The sequence below is a fragment of the Pygoscelis adeliae genome, unplaced genomic scaffold (genome assembly GCF_000699105.1).
Source record: "Pygoscelis adeliae isolate BGI_AS28 unplaced genomic scaffold, ASM69910v1 Scaffold402, whole genome shotgun sequence".
Lineage (NCBI taxonomy): Eukaryota > Metazoa > Chordata > Aves > Sphenisciformes > Spheniscidae > Pygoscelis > Pygoscelis adeliae.
In genome coordinates this window covers 6071928-6087075 of record NW_008824411.1, presented here as the reverse complement: position 1 = coordinate 6087075, position 15148 = coordinate 6071928, and the positions used below count along the sequence as shown (strand labels likewise).

Sequence of the window (15148 nt, the reverse complement as noted above, 5' to 3'; positions counted from 1 at the left end):
GGACCTGTCCTGGGAGCAATCCCATCTTTTGTTTGCCGATTTGTTCCTGCAGGGCTTAGGGAGCCCCTCATCCACTATATGCTCTAAGCTGGGATGTGTCTCCAGGCATAACCAACGCCAGGTCTGAGCCATCTCATCTCCTGGGGTGGGGACGATGGCTTGCTCTGTCCCTCAGTGACAATTTAGTGTCTTGGTGCTATGGAGGGAATTCTGGTCCATCACCCGAACTCCAGCAGGAGAAGGTGAGGTCCTGGTACAGCAGGTGCTGCCATTGGAGGGACAGAAGCAGAGCCCTGTCCGTAATCGCCTATTCTCATCGCAATAGCAAAATCTGATTCTTTTGCCCCATATCGCAATCTAGGGTTGGAAAAAATCCCAAATGCACTCCAAGAGGTGTGGGAAGGGGCACGTGTGCATGTTTGTGTTATCCTCCTCCCCTCCGCTGCCTGTAATGCCAATTTACCATCCCAGCCACTGGCTTTTCTCCGTGGCAGATGCTGCTCCCCTCAGCCAGGCCAGCCCATGGTCAATTAGCTGGGTTACATCTTCTGCTCAAATCTGGCCCAGCAGCAGAGCAGTGCTGAATCTCGCCCTGCTTTCCTTTATCTTTGGTGGCTGCTGCTCCGAGCAGCTGGAGGTATGTCCCCATCCCCATCCCCTGCTTGTGGCGGGGGCTGGGCTGAGATGGAGCAGGGTGAGATGGAGGGGGCTGGGTGCCATGGACAGTCTCTCCCTTATGGTGTGGTCAGTGCAGCTGGAGGATTTGAGACGTGCTGGGTTTGCCTATGCAGATAAGGGATTGATTACGCTTTACAGCTGTAACGGGAGCCTGCTAATTCTGCACTGCTTAGGAAGGGGAAAACTGCTTCGTGAGATAAACCGAGCATGGGATTGCTCCAGCCCGCTTCAGCATCGCTCCCCAGTGTCAGCCTGCTTTGTGGCCAAACCATGAGCCTGACCTGGGGATGTGCGGGGTGCCCACCGCGATGGGAAGGGGACCTGTGTGTGGCCAAAATTTATCCGTGCTCTTCCAAGGGAAGAGTGCCAATAAGACAGGGTTGACCTCTCCGCACCCAGAGTTTGGCTCTGGCGTGATGGGTTGTTTGCAGAGTGTTGTTGGGGTAAGTGAAGTTGATTTGCTTAATTAGGTGGAGCTGTGAGGGTTTGCTGCTCTGTGGGATGTAGCAAAGGTGGGCTTGAAGCTGCCGTAACTGGGAGGGGAGGAGGTGGTTTGTCCACCAGTGGGGCAGTTGGCTTTGGTTGGCTTGTTTTTAATGTTTGCAAGCACTTCCAGCCTGCTTTCTGCTGCTAAACCGCCTCTTGTTCAGTGATCTGCTCGTGGTGCAAGAGGTTCAATCGGCTCTGGCTTCTGAGTGCTACCTGCCCCCAAATCTCAGATGTGAAAATTACAGCTGGGAGTTATGCTGCCGAAGCCGATGGGAAGTTGACCACCAGCCTGCAGTGAAGCATCCATGAGTAGACACAGCTTGTGGTGTAAGGACTGTTAAGAGAAAAATAGAAAATACTTAAATCTGATCCGCAACACTTAATTTCACCACAACGTAGCAATAACTGGGCATGTGGGGACAGGGTCAAAAGTTTCCGTACCTGGCTCAGTTACTAACCATGAGCTAAACTGGTCGGCAGGAGCAAGACGCAGGGAAGGACTGGAAAGATGAGCTCATCTGTGTTCATTCAGCTTCCCAGGGAGTCACATTTCTCGAGGAATCTGGTTTTCAGTAATCACCGCAACATTGTGCCTTATTTTTGTGGAAGGGGCTATTTGAGATCATTTTCCAGTTGGGGGGGGATTTTTTTCCCCCCAATGTGTTAGTGATAATTTTCCAGACCTTTTGAGCATTTTGCTGCCAGATCCTCGCTCGCTATGGCAACCCGTTTGGCATTTGGGATGGGGTTAGGAGAAAACTGGTGCAGACTCTTTGCCAGCGCTATGAAATACGTGTCTCTCTTCTGCAGCTTCTGTGGCACATGCAAGCTGCATCTCCTGAAGTGATGGAGAGCTGCTGCTGGGAGCTGAGAAACTTTTTGGCATGTGATAAATTCCCCTCTCCCATTCCCCACATCCCAAAATTAGAGTTTAAGGGTAATTCAGACTTTTTTTAAAATTTGGGTTGCATTCAGCAAATAATTTGGACTCTTCCACCCCAGAAAGATGGCAAGTTACTGTTTTTTAAAGCAGTTTGGTTGTTTTTAAATTGACCCAAATTTTGATTTAAAAAAAGAGGGAGGGGAGAAACGACAACATGAAATGAAAGGAGAAGATTTCATTTTTGATTCAGGAAACATTTTTGATTGATGTGAATTTGGGTTGCAATGCAAGTTCCCAAACCTGGTGGTGGGTAGGAGGGTGCTGGAGGAGGTGCCAGTGCCCTGAGCATCTGATACTTCTGCTGTTGGTCATGGCTTTGGTTGGGTCTCCAGCAGGGCTTGTTGGCCACGGCTGGAGTTGGCCTCTGGGGCTAGATGGACCATTACTCTGACCTGATGTGACTTGCTCCCGTCTCTCTGGGAGTACGTATCTTACCACAATTTTGCATGCTTTATGGACTGAAGGAACACTTCTCTACCTTTCAAAGCATCTCTCACAAAATTGTTTAAGTGCTTTGTTTCCAAACAGCCCTGATGGATACTCCCGTGTTGGGAGAGGAGGTGGGTTTGTGAGGGTCCAGGGTGGCTTTGCAGTGCTTATGGGTACAAGCCTCTCTCTCTATTTGTTGCTGGGATTTTTTGTTTGTTTTATGGCTTTAGACTGTGAAAATTCGTGACAGAAATGGCCCATTGGTTTTACAGTATTCCTCCTTTTTCTGGGAAATAAATAAATAAGTAGATGCACAAAAAGCCATTTTGCCAGCTGAAATTTTCCATGCCTCATCTCACGGCAGCCTGTTTTGGAAAATCTGAGCAAAATCTGTTCATCCAGTTGTAAGTTTTGGAAAGGTTGGAATGAGGAGGGGAACTTTTATGTCAATTGTAAGAGAAAAAAACCCAGCTTCTCTTAATTCCTGCTTCCTGGAAGGGTGCGTGTCAGTGTATTTGGAAATTCCAGCTTCCATTTATCTTGGAGATAGGTATTTGTGTTTTGATGTTGATTTTCTCAGTGGCTTTATGTAAACATGATGAATATATCCAACTGAGGTTTAAAACTCCCTGTGATTCCTTAACATTGAAGTGCTCCACCTTGGTTACTGAGATCGTTGATACCCGTTTAACGCAGACACCATAGCCTTTGCCAAGAAGACATTTACATTGCTGTCTGTCACGTGGACCCTGGAATGGGCGGTGTGAAGACCCAGCCAGAAGTGCTTTAGCATCCTCCACAAAGCTCTGAGAGTTTATGTATTCCTTCTGAGCACAGGGTCTTGAAGGTGACTTTGTGTTTAAAAAGAAGATCCAAAACACTGGATTTTCCTTTGTGTCTGGGGTTTGCTGTTGCAGAAGAAAGTAGGCTGCAAATATACTTGCATAGGAAAAAAACAGGAGTTTGGGTAGGTGCGTGGGATCTGGGAGCTTTTCTGCACAAAGAACATTTGGGAAGAGCAACTCAAGCCCATGCCATCAGCCAAGGAAGCAAAACCCAACTCTCCTGAGTTCGTTGTGACTACACGTATTGAGTACAGACAGACAGCTGCAAGCCACTTAATGCGTAACTGTCCTCAAATATGAGGCAGATGGGAATATTTTTGTACCAGGTTCAGTGCTGTTGATCTTCAGCGTTCACAAATGTAGACTCAGGCTCCAGAGAATATTGAGATCTGCTTAAAATAACGTGATTAGTTACCGGTTTTGTTAGCAGGGGCATTTGCTGGCATCGCGTCTGTCCCTCTGTTTGCTGGCTGTTGTGTTAGACCTGGAGGTGTAAAAACATATGTTTAAAGAAAAACGGTGAGCTCATGTGACTCCTGAAGCTGGGTGTCCACGAGCCCAAGCAAATATTGCAGATGGTGGTTAAATTGCAAAAGGTCGGAAGAGGGCTGATATTCAATGTGTGTTTCAAAGCCTGGCTGTACGCTGTGTGGGTCTGTGCAGGAGTTTTGGGGTTCCCAAGGAGGAGCTGCCATGCCTTCGTTGACTGTATGGCAGGGGCACCCACTGGAAAGGATTTGGGTAAGACCTTGTTCATCTGATGCGCAGGTGAGGTGTCCGTGCTTTGATGGGGAAGGAGGCATCTCGCCCTGCTTGTGGCTGTGTGAGAGGACAGCGAGAGCAGCCAGCAGTGCTCCACCAGTGGCATTGTCGCGCCAGGCATCTCTGGTTTCCCCGTGGGAAAGTCATGTCAAAGGGTAGCTCACAGCCCGGTGGCCTTGGCACAGGAATTGTCCACCTCTCTTAAAAATCTGTTGTTGGGTGGGTTGTTCCCCCTCCGCAGTACATCTTAGGCACAGTGGAGGCAGGAAAGAAAACCCTTCTGAAAATCACAACCTAATTACTCCCATCTGCTCCAGCACTGCTTCCCATTTCTGCCTGCCAGGATGCTTGTCTCTGATGCTAAGTAGCACATTATTTTCGATAAGTTGCAATCATTTACTTGAAATCTCCTCCTTTAAAATGTCCCCCTGGAAAGGCAATTCAGCAAGTTGGGAATGGGCAGAAGCAACAATGAGAAAACCCATCCAGAAGCAGCCCAGCTCGGGTGGGAGGGCAGCGTTCCTCCTGTACTCATTAAAACTGTGCAGCAGGTTTCTTTTTAGGGTGGGTTTGTTTGAACGTCCAGCCGCTGGGACCAGCCCTTGGCTGGTAGTGTCAGCAAACAGAGCTGTAGAGAAACTGCCACCTCATGTAGTTGGAGGGGATCTTAACCAGCTGGTCACAGCAAATTTCTGCACTGACCACTGAAGTTGGTGGAAAGTTGAGGAACGCTGGTCCTGTGCAGCAAAGCCCTCACGAGCGGCCACGCTGGCTCTGGGGACCTCTTTCGTCATCACAACGTGGGTTGGCTTTGTGTCGTTCACTGTGTCTTCTTCCAAGATATCCTGATTGCATCCCTCAAGAGGCTGTTTCCACTGCTCCACCTTGCCTTAGCTTCCTCCGGTGTCTTCTGCTTGGCCATAGCTTCCTCCAGTGTCTTCTGCTTGGTCTTCAGCTTCCACCTCATGAGTGCACACACATGCAGCGGCACCCAAGGGGAGACATGAGGATGAGAAACAGTGGGGAGTGCTGTACTACCACAGCCTACATCCCCTTATAAGTGGATATATCCCATGCTGGGAGTCTGGCCGGGACAGGACCCTGCTTCCCACATCTCCTCAGCTTGAGGACACTGACCGCAGTAGGATAAATTGCCCTTTCTAGAAGACAGGTAGAGCTTGGAGGTTTGAGCGTGCCTTTTCTGCTGTCACTGCTGAGCCACAGTCTCCTGCTAAGCTGCTGCCATCACCCCCATCGTGTTTGATTGCCTTCATGGTGGTGTTCTGCCTGTGTTGCCTGCCCATCTCTGATCTGGAGGGTTTGGAAGGGATGGAGAGCAAAGAGTTGCTAAGCTAAAGCATTTTGGGGTAGCCTTGGAGAAGAGAGACGGCTGTGTGCTCGGCTCCTGCGCTGAGCTGGCTCCTCAGGTCCCTTTGGAAAAATGCTCCCAGGAAAATGGAGTAAATAAAGGAGGAGATTGTGGTGTGGAAGACCAGGAGGAGCCTGGTACCCACCTTTGTGGATTTCTTTGGTGTCTTCACAGCCCCAGACCATCCCCAGGGTGCAGTCCATTTTGAAGGCATGTGCCAGCACCATGTCTGGCAAAGGCTGTTTCTCCTGCCCCATGCCCCCCGCCCCGGCTGCATGGCTGCCTCTGTGCATGGGGACACCAGGCACAAGTGCCGTGGTGTGGGGACACAGACATGTGTGGGGTGCTGGCTGCCTACCTCGTGTGAGTGTGGGGCTGGCTGCTCTGCAGGCACTCCTCGGGGATGCCCAGGTTGGTGGGAAACATCTTGGAGCATCTGAAAGCTTTGGCGACTCGATGCAGTTTCCATCCCGCGTCCTTGAATCACAAGGCAGGCAAGGAGCTGGGGAGCTATTTTCAGCTTTGTCTCCTTGTCTGATTCTCCGAGGCCAGTCTCGCCACTGAGCCAGCCCAGGACTCGGATGATGTCCTCTGCAGACGGTGGCTGTGATACCTCGCTCAGGAGGAAAGAGGAACGAGCGTGTGAGCTGGGAGCCATTTCCCAGCTGCTGGAACGGGTCTCCGTGACCCTGGTGACGTCTGTGACTGGACCACAGGCTAGTGGCTCGGCAGTCCCCAGCTGCTCCCACTGCTGGTGTCGGTGACCCTGCCACGGCCACGAGACATGGGGCAGCCATGCTCCTCGGTTCCCCTCCACGGTCACTCAGGGAACGTTTCACAGCGGTGACAAGGCACGTGGCTTGGCTTTGCTTTTAAAATATATCCATATATATATATTTGCATGTGTGTGTATTTATATATAAAAAATGCATTTTGAGGCAGCGGGGGACCAAAGCGAGGGCTGAGCACCCTCTAGCGGCATTTGCCACGGCTCCAGGGGCTGCCGAGCCAGCAGGAAAGCGGCCAAGGACAGAAAGTCTTGCATGAATTTTCCTCCCCCCGGCTGTCAGTCGCTATCTTTCTTTTTGTTCTTCCTTTTTTCCCCCTCTTTCTTTAATCAGGAGCAGCAAATGGCGGGTCCTGGGGATGCCAGGGCACGGGCCAGAGCTTGCCTGCAGCCCCTTGGCTCCGGCTTGCTGCCGGACCGCTGACGATCATTATGCTTAATTATTTTATTTTAATTTGGTGGGAAAGCCGGCAGCCTGGGGAGAGCAGGGGCCTTTCACGATCGGCTGCCCAGGCGCTGTGGGTTGGGTGCTGCCTGTACTGGCTCACCCCAACCCCCCCCGCCGGTGGAGCAGGGTGCATCCCATCATGGGGGGTATTTTGGAGGGTCGGAGCTGCCAAGGAGCCGAGCACCCTGGGCACCCTGGCAGGAGGTGCGTTGAAGCTGGGGACGGCACTGGGAAGATAAAAAAGGAGCTTTTAAATAATCATTTTGTCTTCTCCTCGGCTGAGCACAGCCTTCCAGGGATAAATAGGTAGCATCAGTTCTGCTTAGACACATTGGCCTTTCCATTTATTTACTCCCTAGCCTTACTCTGAGCAGGCAGCCAAGCCCAGGCCATCTCCACACGGTCCCTGGCTGCATTCGGGTCTCTGCTGCGGGGACACGTGTACATCCATCCGTAGGATGCTCAGGATGCACACACCCAGTGGGTGCTGGTCCGTGTGTGTTGCATGGTAATAAAGCTCAGGGGTTATACAGCGCTTTTCATTGGGAAGCAGCTTTCTAAACGTCAACTAATTACTCACTTGTGCCCACCTGTCAGGTCAATGATTCCTGAGATTTTTAATCTAAAAATATTTCCCTTTTGAAATCCAGATGCACCTGTTTTGGCCACTCCGCTTTTGATTTGTTTATTTGGGGGGGATTAATTTTTTTTTTTTAACCTGTGTTGCTTTCCATTTGTATTTGGGCTTTTGATGTGCTTTAATGTAGTGAGTTTTGGTTTTTTGTCCTGGAAGAATAGGAGTTTATTCTCTTTTTTTTTTTCATAGCAAGTTTATCTCTCCTTTGTAGTCTGTCACCTTTCCTCTTCTCTTTTTAAGGATTTTGGCTACCTTTACCTCTTGTTTCAGTTTATGGACTGCAGACCCCAAACCATTTTCTTGATGAAATCTGACCTCTCCCTTTGGATTTATTCATTGGCGAAGCATGTGGTTGGGTGCCGGTGGTGCCATGGGAAGCCTCCCACGGTGGAGGGGGATGCTGGACCTGGCTCCTCGGGGCTCGGAAATTGGCACCCGGCTCCAAATTTGGCACCATGCCCCCATCCCTCCGTATAGAAATGATCCTCCCTAGCGTGGAATTATTAGCTCATCTTATTGGCAAATTTACTGTTGTTGGGCTTTTTTCTATCTTTTCTTTCCCCCTGACCTTCCCACCTTTGTTGACAGCGAATGTTTTGATCTCAAAAATGCCAATAAATGCTAGTCCTGAAAATAATTATTTCAGTAGAGTTTGAGGCTTAAAAAAGAGCTTTTTTTAGTGTTAGCCAAACCTCTCAACAGGGTCTTTTACTTCCATTTTATACTGATAATAGCTATATCTTTAACTTATTTCAGAGTGAGGAAGACCATACTCAGTGTTTGCCCGGGTTTTTTAGTGGCTTAGGTTTTACTTCTTATTGCCAACTGATTTTAGACTTTTTTTTTTTTTTTTAAATGATGGGGGAAATAATTCGCTCTTGTTTGCGCTGCAGATTCGGGGGGTCAAATTCATCTTGGGTGTAAGTGGGCATGGCTTTATGAAAATCCACACAACATTACCCAGCTCTGGATGTGCATGAGTGTGTGCACGGGGTGTGTGTGTGTTTACAAAGTGCTTTGAGCTCCTGTGCCAGATGAGATAGAGAAATACAATTCGTTTCTCTTAGGAAATGCCATTTTTGTTCACTCATCAAGGATTTATTTTATTTATTTTACTTATTTTGCATCTGCGCACACCTGGTGTGTGCGTGCGGAAATTTCGGGTTACACTTCTGTGTTCAAACACAGACCATGGAGGGGCACGTAGGGCACTTCCATCCTTCAGACCTGGGATGTGTCCCTTTGCCAAGCTGGCCCAGAGCGGTCGGGATGCTTCCATGTGGTTTTTCCAGGAAAGCCCTCGCAGGAGGATGACTTTTACTGAAAGCAATAATTGAGGCGGGGAGTACAAAGAGGGGGGGAAAATTCTCTCCTTGGCAAGTACTCCAGGAAGATTGATTTATTGTCACCCCTTTTCTTAGCACGGTTTAATGTTCACTGGAATGACCAGATTCTAAAAAAAAGGGTGTTTTCCGAAGAATAAAATGTATTTTGCACATTTTTTGCTTCTTTTTCCACTGGGTGGCTAAAAACACGGCCTTGCAAGCCCTCTCCATCTGTATTTAAAGATGGGGAAACTGAGGCACAGTCAGCTGTGGGCTCTCTGCTTCTTCCTCTGCCATCTGGGGTTGATGGCTGATGCAAACGGTGCAGGATCAGGTTGTAAAATGACATGTTAGGTGATATGAGAGGGCCCCTGGGTGAGCTGAGGTCTGGGCTAGAGACTCCTGACTTCCCATCCCATACTTGAATTGGGATACGGTCCCTATCACTTCTGGCAGCAAGAATGGGTACATTTATTGGTTTTTTGGTTGGTGTTGCTAGCAGTTCCGCTGCGTACTTGAACGCAAAGTGTGGTTTTCTGGGTTACCTCTGCAGTGAGCTCTCTGCTGGTTCTGCCCTACTTCTTCCCTGCCGGAAGGAGAGCAAGAGGCAGGGAGGGGAGCAGGGAGCTGGAGTGCCCCCATTACTGCTGCTGGGCTGGAGAGCCGAGGCGCTGCACTTGCACTCAGAGCACTGGGATGCAGACTGCCTGTTGGGGTACCCTTGGGAAAGGAAGAAAAGTCCCGTTGATGGGGACTGAGCCCCGCTGGTCCAACCTGGGATGAGCATCCCCTTTTGGATGAGCATCCCCTTCCCTGAGTTAAGCCCTGGGTGCGACTCAGCCTTTCCTCTCCCCTTTGTGTCTCCTGCAGTGCTGAGCATCCGGGGAGCGCAGGAAGAGGAGCCCACGGACCCCCAGCTGATGCGGTTAGACAACATGCTCCTGGCCGAGGGGGTAGCGGGCCCTGAAAAAGGAGGTGGCTCAGCTGCTGCTGCTGCCGCTGCCGCCGCATCGGGAGGAGCCGGCTCTGACAACTCGGTGGAGCATTCTGACTACAGAGCCAAACTCTCCCAGATCCGGCAGATCTACCACACAGAGCTGGAGAAGTACGAGCAGGTAACAGGCTCCTTCACGGCGGAGGGCAGGGCTGCCCAGGGGTGGTCATCGGGGATGGTGGGAGCAGGAGCCGGAGCGGCCGGGAGAGCCGCCGTCCGGTGCCGGCACTGCAGCATGGATGTGCGCAGCGTGGATGTGCACAGCCTGGATCACTACTGACATCTATTGTTAGGAGCGTATGGGCAAATGCAAGCTGTTGCTTGGTATTGGAGTGAAAATGTGCTTTTTTAGGGTTGAGAGGGCTGGGTTTTTGCGCTGGGATGTGGCGCGAGAATAGGCTTGGCATGGGTTGCCCCTTTGATTTTCACTTTTCACTCCTCCCCTAATATCTTTCCAAAAATTGGCCCTATGAAGGGGGAGTCCTCTTCAAGGTGCTGGCCTCGGTGCAGGCAGTTTTCCAAGCAAGGCTTGAATCAAAATCTTGCTTGAATATTTTTTCTGCTTGAAAAGTTCTTTTTCCAGAAAAAAAAAAAAGTGTCCTTTTTCGTATTTGAGTCATGAATGCAGCTATTGGTAACACTGACAATTGCGTGAAAAGCTTCGCAGGCCAATGCTCAAAACCGGTTTCTTTCAAACGCTTCCAGATGTTTTGCAGACTCTCTTCACTGCCGCGTGGCTTGCCCTTGCGATGAATGTGGTTTCTATCCCGAGGTTGTGGTTTATGGAGTGCGAGCAAGAAAGCATCCCTCCTTTTTGGGTGCAGGATGGGCTCTGCGGCCAGGGGCTGGGTGGGGTTTCAGGGCTCTGATTTAACGCCATCTCTGCCGATGTGTCAGGGCTGTGAGCAGCTGCCAGTGCCGGGGTCTGTACGGGTGAGCCAGCCCGGCCCCCATTTTACCCAGCTAACTGGATGCGTGGTGGGGCTGGGGGATGTCTCGTCCCTTCAGGTGCCACGTTGGCCAAGCCGAGGCTGCTGGGCAGCATCTTCAGACCTACACCCGGGGGAAGTGTGGAGCTAACTTAGATGGGTGCCCCTGGGTTGGAGCTGGAGTCAGGGTGGCCAGGCAGGGCTCTGGTGTTGCAGAAGCCGAGCATGGTGACACCATGAAAGGTGTTTTGGCAGAGCGTTAGAGGAGGAAGCGTGGCAGGGCGCAGGGAGCAGGCAGGGGCAAGTTGGAAGGATGTGCTTTGGTGCCTGTCCTCAGCCGTTGCTGTCACTCCCTTGAGGCACGGATGCGGGGTGATGCGGCATGAGGGAGCCTCAGCCATCTCACGTGGGTAGGAGTGGAGAGCACGTCAGGGCTCATCTTTCAGCTCCCAGGCTGAAGAGGGGGAGAGAGACCCCGTGTCCTCTGCCACCCAAGCCCAAGGAGAGACCCATGAAGGGCAGAGCCAGCAAGGACCCTTCTCCAAGGGCACAGCCAGGGACAGACTTCAGGGAAGAAAACCCCTTCTGTGGGGGTTTTGTTTGTTTGCTTTTCTGGTTTTGTTTCTGCAACGTTCTTGCTCCCCAAAGGGACACCCAGGTGAGAGAAGCCTTTACCCCAGCCCCGTGGTGTGAGGTGGGCCACCACATCTTTCCTTCTCACAACCCACTGACGGGGTTGGTTTTGCCACCGAGTTGCTTTGCAAAATGGCTGTGCCGGGCCACATCTCCAATATCGTCACCTGCAGTCCTACAAAACTAGGGTTCAGGGTTTCTCAACCTCCACCCCCCTCTCTCCAGTCCCCTTGTTGGTGGCTGGGGGAGCTCAGTGCCTGGCTTCACATGGCGTTTGACTGCTGCTGTGACAGCACGGCGCTCGCCTGCAATTTTGCCTGCAATGCTCTTTATTTCGTGCCAAGAGGAGGTGAGCTGAAATTGCTTGGGCATCTGGGAGCAAGGAGGCGCCCAGCTGAGAGCTCTCGTAGCCAGCACTCACCCTGGGAGTTGAGAGCTGTCAGCTGAAGCTGGTGATGGGCAACTGGAGGAACTCTGCTGACCTCGAGGATGTCTCCTTGTTGGGTCTGAGCTGTAGGTGGGGATTCAGCTTGGAAGGGTGGGATGGGAGATGGTAAGTCAAGCCCATGTCGCCAGTCCACCAAATCAGTGTTTCTTTCCCCTGCTAGCCCCTTTTTCCCCATCATGGGCTGGCAACTGGGGGCACTGTCCCCAGAGCAGCTGCCTGTGTCCCAGGAGCACCAAAGGCTTCTCGAGCCATCAGGGTCTGAGTGCTGCTCTCAACCTGGTTTTTGGGGCTTGGATCCCAGACTGGTTCTGGGAATTGGAGGATCCTGTCATGCCTGCAAGGTGCTTGTGGGGGTGGAGGAGAGGGCAATGAAGTGGCCTTCATCTGGCCTCAAAATCCCTCCCTTGTCCTGCAAGGTGCTTGTGGGGGTGGAGGAGAGGGCAATGAAGTGGCCTTCATCTGGCCTCAAAATCCCTCCCTTGTCCCCCCTGACTCCTCTCACTGCCCTGTCCTCACAGCACAGCATGGGGGACAGCAGGAGCAGCCAGGCGGTGCTGTGCCAGCAGCAAACTAATTGGGATTATTACCTGCTTAGCCTTACTTGTCAGGGCTTCTGCCTCACTCAGGCTTTAATTATTGTTGTTATTTACTTCTTATCTGATGTGCTAAGAGCACGGAGCAGGGCCGTGTCTCTCTGGGAGCTGCTCCTGTGAAGCACAAGGGGCTCTGCAGGACACGTCGTGCTGGGGTCCAGCTGGGGCAGTGGGAGGAGGGACAGAGGGTCAAAAGGTTTATGGTCCTCTTCAGATACATCTATAGCTCCTCCAGTCCCATCCAGAAAAACAGTGTAAGGGCTGGGACTTCTTCATGCTTCACATGAGTCCTTAGGGCTTCACCTGCCCCAGCTCCATCCATGATCCCTGAGAGCAAAGAAATTGGCTCCTGCCTTTCTCTCTCTGTTTGTTGGGAGTCTCTCAGGCCCTCTGCTTGGCAGACTAGAGAAATTTATCTCTCCCCCAAGAACCAGCACACCCTTGCTCTGGGTCTGCCCTAAAAAAACCCAGCCATTGAAGCCTCTGCGTGCATCTCCTTCCTTAGCAGCATTGCCTCTGTACTGTCCTTGACGCCATCGAATGACCTTCCGATCCTGGGGTTTCTTTTGCTTTTCTTGCCATCCCAGGCATGCAACGAATTCACCACCCACGTGATGAACCTGCTGCGTGAGCAGAGCCGGACCCGACCTATCTCGCCAAAGGAGATAGAGCGGATGGTGAGCATCATCCACCGCAAGTTCAGCTCCATCCAGATGCAGTTGAAGCAAAGCACGTGTGAAGCCGTCATGATCTTGCGCTCCCGATTTCTGGACGCACGGTGAGTTCACCCCCTCAAACCTTTCTCCCCACCCAACATGCAGTATTGTTCAGGCCTGGGAGAGGCATTTTGAGGTTCTGGAGTGAATCCAAGTCCATCTGAAGGGCACTGTCTCCTGGTCTTGAGCTGCAGAGGCTATTTACCTTCCTTACCCATTAGTTGTGTGTGGCTCAGCAAGGGAGGGCACAGCAATTCAAGACATCCAGCCTCTGTCTCGGGGAGGCTTCCAGCTGTACCTTGAGAATTGCACATTGCTGGCTTTGCTCTGGCAGAAGGAAATTCTGTGGCATATTCCAGCAAACCTCTGTGGTAAAAATGTGCACTTCAGTTGGGGATGAAAGCTAATCCTCCAGCCCGTCCTGTCCCCTCTAGGTTCCTATTCTTTTCCTTCTGTTTCCATTGTCCCAGATTTTCAGGGTGCTGTAGATGTATTTAACTCCCCAAGCTGGTTACGTGCAGGCTGTGGCTTGGGATGGGGAGGAGAGGCAGCTACACTGGGGTATGAGAGAAGAAGTAGCAGGCAGATAGCGCCCAGCTGTAAATGGAACAAATTTCCTCAAGGATAACATCCATCGCTGCTTTCTCAGCACAGAGCTTTGCAGAGAGTAGCAGAGATGTCTTTGGCCAGGGCAGCCAGGTGTCAGGAGTCACCTTCCCAAGTGGAGGAGCTGAGTGCCAATTTTAAGACTCTTCTGTGAGCTGGAGGATGCAGTGATAATTTGAGAAGGAGACTTAACTTGCTTTGGAAGGTGCTGAGAGAGGAGTTGCCAGCAAGGTGCAGATGAGCAGCTTCCTGGCCATGAGTCTATTGCACCTCATGCTCCCAGGAGCAGGGGAAGGAGGGAGGGAAGTGGGGAAAATCAGAGTATCTAAAATTGCATTCCTATTTCTGGATCCCTGGCACTGATTCCCTTTCCTTTTCCTTCTGTTTTCCCCTCTTTCTTCATGCTAAGGCGGAAGAGACGAAACTTCAACAAGCAGGCTACGGAAATCCTGAATGAATATTTCTATTCCCATCTCAGCAACCCTTACCCCAGTGAGGAAGCCAAAGAAGAGCTAGCCAAGAAATGCGGCATCACAGTCTCACAGGTGAGAGAGCCCAGAAATACAGCAAAGGCAGCTGCTGCTAATGGGAAACCTTAACGTGGTGAAGGGCACTCAGTCAAGTCAGTCATGTCCCAATGTTGAGCATTTAATTACTAAATGAGTTTAGCGCAAGTTAGTGTAAGTGGATGGGAGAGCAGACAGCAGACTTGCAGATTGAAGCCATGGATGGAAAGGGAGAGTTTGGGAGAGGATTTAGAAGGGATGAAGACTTCATGGAGCAATGGCTGTGCATGCAGCCAAGGTGTTAACAGCAGAGAAATGATGTGGCGTGACCCACAGAGGCAAAGTCTTCTCCTCAGGGAATTAGTGCTGAGCTGGCTTGTAAGAAGAACTCATTTGAGCTGTAAGTCCATTCTTCAAGCCAATGGATTTGAAGGCAGTAGGAAGAGTTGCACAGATTTTGCTCAATAAGGTAGAATGGACAAGGCCCTGGTGGGAAGGGTTTGGGTCAGACAGGCTAATGGTTATAGTTTGTGCTCAAGGAGGGTGGGCTTTCTCAGGGTCATTTCTCTCTGTCATTACTCTTGTGCTGCGGAACATGACATCTCCCTGACTTGCTTATCCCTCGAAGAAAGGTGGTCAATAAAGACAAATTGAATTATTTCCATACATTCAAGGCAGCCACATAGCTCCTGGAGTCTGTAGCTTTGACCTGGAGGCTGCTGGGATTTGTGAGGAGTGCAATCAGTCCTTGAAGTGTTCAACCATACGTTGCTCAGGCCTGTCCTTCTCTATTTCCTCTCTTTTTGGAGCAAGCTGCATGATTGAAAGCCAATCTATATTGCCTCTGGTAGTCTTGTCCTCATGTGAGCTTAGTGCTCCCTCTAGGCTCCCATTGCATTCCCCATCTTGGGCCGCTTCCCAGCCCCAGGCACATGCCTGTTCATCACTTGAGTAAACTGAAGACAGCAGTAGCATCTGGTGTCCTTGTGAGAGCATGTCTGCCTTCAGCAG

General features: G+C 51.0%; 1 protein-coding gene across 1 annotated transcript in view; it reads left to right on the top strand.

Annotated features, from left to right (window-relative positions):
• Positions 1–15148, top strand: part of PBX1 (pre-B-cell leukemia homeobox 1) — a 134752-nt gene that overhangs the window by 98748 nt on the left and 20856 nt on the right. The window contains exons 4-6 of the mRNA XM_009320718.1: positions 9583–9827; positions 12897–13087; positions 14041–14176. Coding sequence (XP_009318993.1) covers positions 9583–9827; positions 12897–13087; positions 14041–14176 — 572 coding nt within the window. The remainder of the gene's footprint in view (positions 1–9582; positions 9828–12896; positions 13088–14040; positions 14177–15148) is intronic.